We start from the raw sequence: 12,020 nt of genomic DNA, 5'->3' as shown, positions 1-12,020 counted from the left end.
GCACAAAAGACAACAAACAGTGCAACCGAATAGGAGTGTGGCGGTTGATAAATAGGTAGGTACCTGGCACGTGCCTGGTAGCTGTGAGAGCCCAGACGGGGGTTGCCCGAACATCTCAATTGGTCCCTGTAGTTAAAAGCTCAGTCTGGTCAACTACCTTACGTACGGTACGTACCTGGTATTCACAACCCAGTGAATATGGAGTTTGGGTCGCTTATTACATGCAGATAGCCCTGGGAGAGAATCGACCATTTAAAGGGTTGGGTAGGCCTCCTCCAAATGCGCTGTCATGCTTTGGCGTTCTGCCTCATCGGGTTGTTCGGTGTTGGTGTGGAGATTCCTACGCAATCATGGAGCAGTGGGCTCATCCGCTGCGCTTGCGGGTCGATTTCACCTCGTCACTCAGTGTGCAGGTGAGCTGACCGTTGTTCTGCTCAGGTGGGAACTGCTATAATGGACACGGCCTGATGTTGGAATCGACCACAAGCGAACGCGAACATCGGCGTAAGGTAACGTTAACTAAGGTATTAGTGGCTATAGCCCCTTGGGCGCGTGCGCCATTTCTCCGTTCTTCTTTCGGATCATCACAAAACCAAGTGCCCGCGCACGAAGATCATGACTCGTTTCTTCAGCCGGTGCTTGGCAGCAAGCCCCTTTCGACAGGGGCGATCCGAGCGACCAACTCATGTCAAACAAGACGAGGTTCGACGAGACAGGATCATTACTTGAGGATCCGCATTTTCGTCAGAGATCATAACAATTTCTACCATAGCAGTCCAGTAGTGTAGGGTAATCGCATTTTGAGGGAAAACTCTCGGTGAACGCTTACTGTCACCTCATGGATTTCCAAACAGAGCTCGATACCTAGCATGCGGAGTGCCAAGCAGCGTCGAGGACTCGAAAAAGGCTTGAAATGACAAGGGGGGAACAAATCACCTGGAAAAGTGCCCACATGCCTCGGAGGAGTCTCGGTCCGGCAACCCTGGGTGCGATTGGAGTGATTAGGTAACCACCTACCGAGGTGGTCGATCCTAGCTAGGGCTTTCCCCGAAAATGCACCCTACTCTAGGTTATTTACCACGTTCTCGGTGATGGAGCACCACAGCCGTGTGATGCAAACCGGCGCTGTGCTGTGCCGATCGAATCGCTTATATGTACGCAGACCGAGGCTCACCTGAAATTAACGTTACGCCTACTGTAGCTGTAGACACTTCCCGTCCTGTTTAACGTTGCTTAACCCCACTGTAAATGGCGCCCGATTCCCGATAGTAGGACAGGTACTAAGCAATGAGGCTTGTTGTTTAGCTCACCTTCTGACCTTTCCCAACGACCGAATGCTGACAGAAATGGACCGGCATTGCTGTGATCAAGCGCGATGCTCTCTCTTTCCGTCCCTGAATAGGAAAGGTTGAGGCATATCTCTCGCAGGCGACTACTAGTATCCCGAAAGCAACGAAGGAACAACCACACACAGGCTGTGAGGCAATAAACCATGAGGCTGACAGAGCATTCTATGCACACATACCTCATGTGGTCGCCTCATCTCTGCCTCTGTCCACAGTCGTCGCCTAGTCTATAGAGAGGACACGCAATAGGGTCTCTGAGCTAGGCGTAGCTTAGCAGCTGCGTCTTCAGTTTGAGTGACGATGTATGGCATCTTCTTCTCTTGGTTTGGTCTGGTCAAGGGAGGAAAATGAAGCGTCCTAAGGCGTGCGGTCGTGGATCGAAGTAAAATCACGGTTTGTCGACTTCATCGGAGACAAACTGATAGTACCATCAGCTCATATACGCATATACCTTAAGTCATATCAGATCCGCGGTCTGGCAAACACGGTACAAAAATGGCTGAACGTATTCCATGCAATTACAAGCCGCCCGACCATTACAGAATAGCACGTTTAGTACCCGGACGATCAAGCCAACCAAGGTACGCTTCCCAGACCTCTAATGGGTCCTGAACCCAGCACCGAACTCGACAGCAGTTCATGGCAATAGTAATGCCCCCTTCGGTGGGCTAGTATCGGTTCTGCGACTGCTTCCAAAGAGCAAACTCCGAGCTTTCAAGAACCCCCGGCCTTGTACAACTCCGACTCCGTAATAGCGTTTCCATAAGTATTGGCCTGCTGATTACGGCCGCGTTCGTAGAATGGCGCAAACCTCATTGGTTCCAAATCCACCCTTCCCCAGGATAGCCGAATATGGGGAAGCAGGGAGGGTTGTGTCGTGCCCATTGAGAGATGCAAGACCTCCGGCACTGAACCCCTTCAGGGGCCGTTCTTATCCGAATCGGCATCAGGGTCATAATTCGTCTCGCCCAGCAACCCGTTCCCACCCGCAGCTTGCGCCCTCATGGCGTTGGGCGGTGTCGCTTGCGGCTGGCTCTGCACGGTCGGTCCCGTAGCCGAAGGGATGGGCGGCACGACTGCCGGCGGCACTGGAGCGCTCTGTGCGCGAGCCGCCGCATTTGCGGTGGCAGCATGGAGACGCTGATCGAGCGCTCTCAGCGCAAGTGCCCTCCTCCTCTCGGCCTCGGCGCGGGCACTTCCCGGCACACCGCGGTGTGAGAAGGTATGGTGATGGTCGCCGCGGGCAGCGGAGATGTCAGCGGCGCTGAAGGGAACACACAGGCGCATAGCTACAAGCATGTTGAAAACTTGGTCTGAGATGGTGGAAACGAGGGGCCGCACGGGGCTCGGGAAGAACTCGGCGATGGCGAAAGTCTCACTGGCGTCGCCGCGGAGGGAACTCGACTGGGAGGTGTCGAGGTCGGGAAATGCGACCTTGTAGAAGCGTAGGTAGGTCCAGCTCACCAGGAAGCCGTAAACGGCGAGGAGGAATGAGGCGATTGTGAGCATGGGGGTAAGGCAGAGAAGCGTGACGAGCCCGATGTAGAGAAGCGGGAAGCGGGGAACGCGCAGCGAGAGGAGGCCCCTGAAGAGCGTCACGGTGTGTGCTGGGACCAGCTGGCTGAATGCGACGAGGAAGGAAATCTGGAAGGGGATGGTGCCGGCGATAGTCGTGAGCCTGGTCAGGAATGAAAGTTAGTCCGCAATACGCCCCCAAACCATCCTTGAGCCCGGTCTTGAGAGCTTGAATACGTACGTCCATCGCTCATGCCGTGTCACGGCAAAGAAGAGAATCAAAGTACCAAAGCAGAGAACATTAGGGATGAGGGCTGTGATGAGCAGGAATTTGGCGAACTCGCGAGAGGACCAGGCGCGCTCCAGATAGCGACCACCATGGTAGAGTGTGATGCAGGCGATGGATAAAGTGAAGACGTTGCTCTCGACGAGTGTTGTTGTCAGGAACGTCCACGGGTAGACGAGTGAAAGTTGCGGGACAAGGGTCAGGTATGGCAGCACGATTTCCGAGTCGGCGGTCCACTGTCGATAGCGGATTGCTGCGCTCAGTACCGACTGCAGCCCTAACACAATGAGGCCAATCCGCGTTACTGGCGGGATGTTTATTCGGGGTGGCATGGCGGGCTGGTCTCAGTCGTCAGGTCGAGCTGGTCTGAAGATCTGGGACGGATCTCTCCTGTCGCGACGGGAGCTGTGTCTAGCCCGAACTTTGGATGGGTTCCGGCCATGGGCGGGCGCAGCCGAGGATTTTCCGGGGCGGATCGTATGGGGACCTGGCATTTCAGGCTTCCCGAACGGTAGGGGCCATTTCCATCCCTGCGTCCGATGACTAAGGTACTACTGTACAATACATGCACCGATAACTTACCTACCTACCTACCTTAGGTACCTGACTGTAGGTAATAACGTTCGAACAAACAAAGCACTTCCGGTCCTTCGTCCGAACTCAACTCAAGTAAGGTACTGGAGGTAGCCGAAGTTTCTGATATACGACACCTTAGAGTTCATGTAAGTATTCGAACTCCCTTTGAGACGCGCAGCTGCGTCCTCATTTTGGACTGGATGTTTGCAGCCGGAAACCCTCGAGAGGAAGACCGGCTGCCACACCAACTGATGTTACATACTAGTAGTTTAGTACACCTTACACTAGGTGGTACAGGTGAGGTCTCGACGCCTGGCCTGCCCGATCCACGCTAGGTGACCGGATTCAACTTGGGCAACGGCATCCCGAGCTGGTCGTATGTTTGGATTATCGCAACACTATAGGACGGGTCTGTACGGACGGGAGTAGTGTACCATTATTAGTACTGTGAATCCGTCGGCCGCTGCTTCGCTACACCTACGGAGTACGGTATGTGCATACTATCAGCGTTCCTGTGCAACTTGCCGCATTCCGGCTGTCTCCCGTCGTTCCCGTAGCCGCTGGCTGGCTCTCGGCTGGGTCTGCCACCCTTGAAACATGACCACCAGCCGACCCTGGCGCTGGATGGGTGTGACCCCCGGACACCACCAACCTTCCCGCTGTTTGTGATTTGTGATTGGGCAGAGTTTCGGACCACGTAATGCCACAGTCGATCTCTTCCAGGTTGCCTCTTGAGGGCCAGTGTTTTTCGGGAGGGCGTCGATGGATTGCATTTCGAACCGTAGTTAGGTACTTATATACTAGAGCTTTCTTTTCCAATTGATCTGGAAACAGATACCCTATGCTCGTTCCTTCGTACTGAACTATTCCATCATTTTCTGTCCAGAAATCGTGACCGTGGATCTTGAGCTTGACTTCGTAGAGCCGGCGTTTGATGCCGAGTTTGTTTCAAGCATGTAAATTACAGGCACGGCTGAAGGCCTTGGCCGAATGATGGGCGAAGGCATTGCCGACACCCCCGTCAACATTTCAAGCGCCTTTAAGATCTCATCCATGGCTTTTCCCCCATTCTCTATTGTGTGGGCTACGTATTGAGGCGATAGATATCTGTGCCGGTCTAGGCTGATTTCAAGTTCCTGGAGAGACCAGCCTTTAGGTGTATCATTCAGGCCGTTTCTTACCATACGTTACGTTTTGTACCATAATCTCTCCGGCTGCTTCAAAATGGCATGCAGAGCCGGTCTAGTGTTTCCATGACCTGCATCTCCTGCAGAGACCTCCCGATCTGGAACCCCTCGGCAGCCCAGGGTGTCTCTAGGACGAGGTGAGACAACACTTTAAGAACACAAGGAACAGCGTACACAGGGCCAGCATGCCTTCGATATGATCGCTAGCTGTTATATTATCCATGTCGGCGACGTATTTCACACATGACCACAACGAGACGCAGTTTGAGACTTTGAGCTCTGTCATGACACTCCTCGGAAGGGTTTAGCGCTCCGTTCGGACTGGGCTGGCTGTCACCTAAAGCTGCTCGCCTAAACAAGCGGCCCCAGGGACGGGACCACTTGGCTGGTGGGTGTGGACCCCACGGCTCAGCAAGCCGTTCCCAATTCTCGACCTGGCGCTTTCGAGGTTCCTTTTCATCCAACACTGAACTCCCGCCCAAAACACCTCGAGCACGGCGTGCTCGTTGATCAAGCGCCGGACTACGCGCCAGCTCATCGTCCTCTTCAGCATCATAGACATTATTCCATTTTCATGACGCCCGTTGCCGGTGTCGGCCCACGGAAAATGAAGGAGCTGCTTGACACGGACCGGGTCAACTTTCTCGTCTGGAGGTTCGTTGTTTTCGCCGACTCTGCTAAGGCGCCGACTAAGGCGGCCTGATCGCTAACTCCGCTTCTCTCACTCGACTTCTAGGTATCTCCTCGAATCAAGTGCGTGCATTGCTGCGATGGGCGCGTGTTTCCTTCCGAACGCCGCCCCCTGCGTCCGATCTGCTCTGGAGCTCAGCCGGGTGAGATGAGACTGACCAGTGCACGCAGATTATCGAGAGACGGCCGCCAAGCTGCAAAAGGAGTGGAGGGTCCACCAACCTCACAGGCAGTTTGACTTCGCCCCCCATGTCAACACTTATGCGTTGGTCTCGCTTTTGAATAAAGGCCTCATCTACGAAGACTATCAGAGGCAGTTCGCCGCCGCGGCGCAAAAGGTACGAAGCCTTCGGCTATTTTTCTCCTGCCCGAGAGCGGCCCCCTTCCCCTTCACAATTGGACTTGCCCTCCATTCCTGTTGGGGTTGGTTGCACTCGGCATGGAATTGGCGGGCGGGCGTGCTGCTGTTGTGGCTTCGGGCCCAGGGTGGACCCTAGTGCCGGGGTACTAACATTTTCTTGCAGACGCCCCGTGATGTGCCGGCAACGGTCGAGGCGACACCGCGGGGGGTGTTTGGGCCGCTTAAATTCGAGCCCGAGATGCCAGGGGCGGATGACGATGAGGAAGACGAGGAGTCTGGTCCAGAGCCGGATCCCGAGGAGGTAGAGAACCCGCGGAAGCGGGCGGTCGAGCGGCAGCATCATCGCGAATTATCGCATGGATCCCCCACAAAAAGACAGCGGCTCAGCAATGGCTTCGAAAATGGGGTCGATACAGCCGCTACACCAATGGAAATCGACCACCCACCGGAGAGCAACCACGCTTATCCGTCACCGCTCGAAGGCGAGCAAATCGACACCCCGCTCATACGCACCGAGGGCCCGTCGCGGGGCACGCAGGTCGAAAAGGTGCGCGATCTCACGCAGGGCACAGTGTTTCTGCGCCTGGGCGCTGAGGATTCGCCAGAGCCCAGCGAAAACCCTGTCGTGTTGCTCTGCGAGTGGAACCCCCGGGATCCATCCATCTTGGCGACCGCCGGGACAGATGCGCTAGCCCGTATTTGGACGCTACCTTGTGAAACCGCCCCAGACGCAGAGGCCAGTCACGTGGATGCGAATAGCCGCTCGTTCATGAGCGTCGTTGACGAGGATCTGCCCAAGACCGCGGTGATTTCAGCCATGGCATGGAGCTCAAGTGGCGATCTCATTGCTCTTGGCACCGAGCTTGGCCCCAAGTCGCGCGTGAGCATTTGGTCTGTCGACGGAACGAGCGTACACCGCTTTGATGGCCTCGACTCACCCATCACCAACCTCTGTTGGAGCCCTAGCAACAGTTTTTTGCTGGCCGTTAGCCCAGATGTGAGCAATGGCGTGGCGAATACCGGTACTTTGATTCATATCTCGTCGCCGAAGATGGTGAACTCGATGTCGCATGTCCTCGACCATGACCTCCACTCCGACAGCCTCGACGCAACGTGGATCAGCGAGACCGAATTTATTCTGTGCGGTGGTGACCTGCTGGCTTCTTTCCGATGCACGGATCAGGGAATCGTGCAAGGCAAGGAATTCCAGACAGGCAAGGACGAGCGCTTCACTCTGGTAGAGTTCGATTGGCGGTCGAATCTACTTGCGACTGCCAACGATAAGGGCTACATTGATGTGAGTTGCACTACCGACCTTACATCGGAGGGTTTATCAGCGCTGACATATCCTGCTCGTGACTCAAGATCTGGGATGCGTCTGGCAACCGCCGATCCATCCCCGCCCATGACGGCGGCATCACCAGCCTCCGGTGGCAACCGTTGCAGGCTGATCCTGCCGAGGATGAGCGGTTGCTGGTATCAGGTGGCGAAGATGGCGCCATTCTGGTCTGGAATGTGCGCAGTGCTGAGAACAAGCCAAAATACTCGATTCCCATGCCACCCTCGCTCGCGGTTAACAATCTCTCCATGACTCCGGATGGGTCACACGTAGCTGTGGCAACACAGGATAGGATTCTAGTTTGGAAGGTCGGCGAAAATACGATGCCCGAAGCGAGCTGGGCGCTGCAGCCAGGTTGGCAGAGCCCTAACTCTGGTACCGACACGGAAGATGCAATGCCATGCTTAGGATGGGATGCCGAGGGCCGACGGCTGGTTTACGGTTCTGAAAATAAGGTACGTAGTCACGGTCTCCGCTAACCAGCTCACTGCTAACATGTGCAGCTGGCCGTCATCACTCTCCGGTAGCGATGCCCTACTAGAAAAACTGCACTCCGCGCCCGTTGTTCCTCGCCCGTTGCAGCCTTCTGCGCTCCCAGCACATCATTCGCGCCGTTACTAGTCATGTTCGGAATTTGGACGCTCACCGGATGACTATCCGCCTGCGACCTGGCGCAGCAGACCTTCTCTCCGAGGACTGACTAACAATTTGACGAGCCTCTCTGACCGCCGACGCAGTCCATATTGAGTGAGACGTCGCGGCGGGATTTCGCCTTACCAGCACGGCATTCCACCCACATAGAGGGCGCCATATCTGACAAACTGCCACGACTCACCGCGGGTCCACGTTGGCGTACAAGAGTCAATTTAGTTGACGGCATGTCCTTCCCTGCGACCAATCTGGAGAGTAGCTGCGACGCCTTCTCCCTGGCTGATAATGCGTATCACTGCAGTCCTGAAGCCAAGGCCAAGTGCCGCATCCGAGGCAGTCGCTAGTCACAGGCTAGTATTGTACGATCTTGTTCTCGGCATGACCACCAGACTCGAGACCCAGCTGTTCCACTGCGGGGATATTGATATCCTCGACCTTGGGGGGGGGGGGGGCGGGGGGGGGGGGGGGGGGGGCGGGGGGTGTTCGTTTAGGGAGGCGTTTGAGTGGCCCTTGCAGAAGGCGTTATGGGATGGCTGTGCGGTGCTTTGCCCGTTCTCGGGGAGAACAGAGTCGGCTATCAAACGATCAAACCTTGGGTCGTCCCATCACGGAGCCGGAGCTTCAGCACTTTGAGACGGGGACCTCCATGAGCGTGGTCAGGGAACCCGGGCCGGGAGACACATTTTGCAACGTTCAGAATATGGCTGCATTTCGCCGTTCCCACCAAGGACGGGGTTAGTTAGACGCATCTGGGGTGATATGATAGCTCATGGAGGTAGCTTCAGGCTCTGGACGAGACGTTCGAGGGCGTGGAGGAACGATCGCTCACCGTTTTCCGGTTATTGGATTTCAGGTAGCTAGGCGTTGGGGAGCACTCTGCGGTCGTCATCAATTCAATTACTTGCGGCCGTCGTTGGTATATTAGGTATGGATAGAAGTTGGAGATTTGCTGGGGTCTACCGGCGTCCCTAAGAGCAGGTTTCTGCCGAGTCGCGAATGAAAGACTTTCTATATGCTAACCTTGTATCTAATATGGACTCTTTAGGATAAGCGCTTGTGTGCAAATCAACGACCCCAGACTGTGTGTTCTTATGAAGAGAGACCTTTCCATCGTTTACCTGTGTCGTCTTGGTTTTGAGGCCTCAGTTCGTTTACAGCTCCATCGAGTACTAGTCCCGCCCTGTATGTCATGCAATTGTGTATGGCGACGGGCGAACTTTCGCGCAGAACTTGAAATCCAACCGTTTCACCTCTAACGACAGGATACCAGCACAGTCTAAGAACATGTAAATTATGGATAGGTAAGCTATGCTATATAGACATCATGCCGAGTAACACATGACACCATTCACTTGTACGCTGGGTATTGAAATAAGCCCGCCCTTCTATGCAGTATGCAGTACTTGTTAACTTTTTCCGAACCCGAAACGCCGGTGCTCACACAAACCCCATGTACCTTACCTAGCTGGTAAGTAGTATGTGCTTGTGGATGCAAAATTTTTTGCCTTTTCTTCTTTCTTCTTTTCGAGAGCCAAAACCCACCACGTCACCGGCCGCTTCCTCACTCAGCACGGCAGAAGTGCATTACTCGATCAAACGGCGCTCCTCGCATCCCGATCTAACCGGGGCACGCTCGCGCTCGCGGCATTCTCCATGACCTCCTTCTCATTCGATGCGTCCCCATCCTCCTCGGCGGTCTCGCTCCCGGGCGCCGGCATGCCCCGGGGCGGGAACGTCGGCGCATAGGAGCTGCGGGCGCGGATCTTGTGGCCGTACACGTAGAAGACGATGGGGATGGGCACCAGGGCGGCGGCCACGCAGCCCAGCAGGGTCGAGGCCCACTGGATGCCCATGCCCTTGAACATGTAGCTGGAGAAGAGCGGGAAGCCGGCGCCGGCGAGCGAGCGCAGGAAGGTGTTGCCGGCGATGGCGGAGGCGGCAAACATGAGGTAGGCGTCAACCAGGTAGTTGAGCGCCTGCAGGAAGATGGAGGCCAGGCCGAAGCCGCTGAGCAGGCCCGACAAGGTCGGCACGATCCAGTGGATGTCGGCGCGGTAGCCGGACCAGCCGAACCAGAAGAGCCCCGCGGCGAAGGCCACGCCGCCGGCAATGACGCTAGGCAGGCGCCACTCCGGGACGGGCACGCCGTTGTTAGCCGCCAGCTTGCGCTGGTACCACGGCTGCTGCAGGAGCACGGTGATGCCGGCGATGATCTGGCCCAGCACCATGCCGAAGAAGGTCAGCCCCGCCACGCCAGGCGACATGCCGTGCACGCCCTGGAAGACGAACGGGTAGGCGGTCAGGAAGAGGTACAGCAGGCCGTAGATGAAGGCCATGTAGACGGACAGCAGCGTGACGATGGGCTCGAAGAAGAGCAGGCGCATGGGCCGCGAAAAGTTCTTGCTGATGAGCTCGCGCACGTCGACCTCGATCTCCTCCTGCTTGGCATGGATGCCCCAGTTGAGCGTGCGCCGCCGCAGCTCCGACGCCTTGGCGACCAGGATCGTGGGCGGGTACGTCTCCTCCAGGAAGAGGAAGTCCAGCGCGAAGGCCAGGAAGCCCATAAAGGAGACGATGTACGAGGTCCAGCGCCAGCCGAGGTGCGACGTCGTGATGAAGCCGCCGATGAAGGGCGCCAGCAGCGGGCCGGTGAAGACGGTCATGGAGAAGACGGTGATGGCGATGCCGCGCGTGCGGTTGTCGAACATGTCCGAGAAGACGGCGGCGACGACGGCCAGCGGGCACGCGCCGAAGAAGCCGGCGAAGAAGCGCGTGATGAGCACCGTCTGCAGATCCTTGGCCACGGCGTTGCTGATGTTGAAGATGGAGAAGCCAAACATGGCCACGACCAGCGGCAGGCGCCGGCCCTTGAGCTCGGACAGCGGCGCCCACAGCGTCGGCCCGGTGGCGAAGCCGAGCACATAGAGGGAGACGCCAAGCAGGGAGACTTCGGACGAGACGCCGAACTCGACGCCGACCGCTGCCGTGGCGGACGAGAAGATGCTGGAGCCGAAAGCAGCCGTCATGGTGGTGAAGCCGAGCATGACGGCGGTGGGGATTCTGCGTGACGTTGCGTTCCGTGTCAGCCCTTTGCTTGCTCGCCCTCATCAACAGCGCATATCAAGACATATAACAACAAACAAATAACAAAACAGATTTACTTCTTCCTCAGCGGCCAGTTTTGGGCATGCAGCGGATCGTCCGGCCCGTCGAACTCGACGACATAGTCCTCCTGGTTGGGGAGCAGTGGCGGGTACGGCTTGCCGGCGCCGAATGCCGGCAGCGGCTTCTTCCACTCCTTGCTCTTGGACCTCTCCCTCCCAACGGTGCCACTGTGCTGGCTGCGCTGCGTGTGAATGCGGCTCAGCTCGGTCTGGTGGCGCTCCAGGTCCCGCTGTGTCTCGACACGGTTCATGCTGATTCCGCGGTGCGATCTCTCAGAAGACGATGACGACGTCGACGAGTGTGTGGGCACCCGCTCGATCTCCTCGCTCCGGCGCTGGCGCGACGCATCGCGCTCGGCCGCCTCGATGGCCCGGTCGACGCTATCTTCGACCATTGGGCTGGTCGTGTTTGTTGTTGTCTGGTTGACTCGTGGATGGGCCTTGCTGCTGCTGTTGTTCTTGAGATATAAGTGGCGGTGTGGTCAGGGGAGACACACAGAGTCCGGTAGGGAGTGGTCAGTGAGATGGAACGCTATAGTCGTCCCAGGCACGCCAGGGTACGGAATATGTACTGTGCTAAGTAGAAGTAGAAGCGAACGACTACTGGTCAGTCAGTCCTGCGGTTCGTCCCAGAAGCGGCAGGAATCGTCAATGGCGATGATGAAATTTGCCCCCGTGGCCCCCTGGGGTACCGCCCCTCCTAAATATGTAAGGAGATCCATCTACCAGTGTACGGATACGCAGTCCACCTTGCTCTTTGCTGGACCCTCCCGAGCCTCCTCCCCTTTGCAAAGTGGTTTCATGGTGTGGCCTCGGCACTCGCGCTTTCAAGGCCCACCTCGGAATGCTGACCAATTTGCTGCCGGACCCAGCAGCATAATCCTCTCGAGCTCTCTCTGCCTGAT

The 12,020-nt window shown here is 56.7% G+C and overlaps 3 protein-coding genes across 3 annotated transcripts; 1 reads left to right on the top strand and 2 right to left on the bottom strand.

Annotated features, from left to right (window-relative positions):
- Window positions 1–2,264: 2,264 nt before the first annotated feature.
- B0T15DRAFT_399667 (eukaryotic integral membrane protein-domain-containing protein) lies at window positions 2,265–3,479 on the bottom strand (the record flags this gene model as incomplete). Its single annotated transcript, XM_062865021.1, has 2 exons — window positions 2,265–3,024; window positions 3,103–3,479. The coding sequence occupies 2 exons, from the start codon at window positions 3,477–3,479 to the stop codon at window positions 2,265–2,267; spliced, it is 1,137 nt and encodes a 378-aa protein (XP_062720216.1).
- Window positions 3,480–5,196: 1,717 nt separating this feature from the next.
- On the top strand, window positions 5,197–8,040 carry B0T15DRAFT_241500 (WD40-repeat-containing domain protein). Its single transcript, XM_062863070.1, has 6 exons — window positions 5,197–5,564; window positions 5,647–5,663; window positions 5,772–5,938; window positions 6,125–7,258; window positions 7,327–7,755; window positions 7,804–8,040. Exons 1-6 carry the CDS (start codon window positions 5,485–5,487, stop codon window positions 7,825–7,827), a joined length of 1,851 nt encoding a protein of 616 aa, XP_062720215.1. The 5' UTR covers window positions 5,197–5,484; the 3' UTR covers window positions 7,828–8,040.
- A 1,352-nt stretch (window positions 8,041–9,392) lies between these two features.
- Window positions 9,393–11,900, bottom strand: B0T15DRAFT_241481 (major facilitator superfamily domain-containing protein). Its single transcript, XM_062863069.1, has 2 exons — window positions 11,113–11,900; window positions 9,393–11,011 (listed from the first exon to the last, which is right to left on the bottom strand). The coding sequence occupies exons 1-2, from the start codon at window positions 11,508–11,510 to the stop codon at window positions 9,544–9,546; spliced, it is 1,866 nt and encodes a 621-aa protein (XP_062720214.1). The 5' UTR covers window positions 11,511–11,900; the 3' UTR covers window positions 9,393–9,543.
- Between the last annotated feature and the right edge of the window lie 120 nt (window positions 11,901–12,020).

This window comes from Chaetomium strumarium (assembly GCF_033439665.1).
Source record: "Chaetomium strumarium strain CBS 333.67 chromosome Unknown B0T15scaffold_5, whole genome shotgun sequence".
Classification (NCBI taxonomy): domain Eukaryota; kingdom Fungi; phylum Ascomycota; class Sordariomycetes; order Sordariales; family Chaetomiaceae; genus Chaetomium; species Chaetomium strumarium.
The sequence above is the reverse complement of the archived record's forward strand: the minus strand, read 5'-3'. Positions and strand labels throughout refer to the sequence as shown.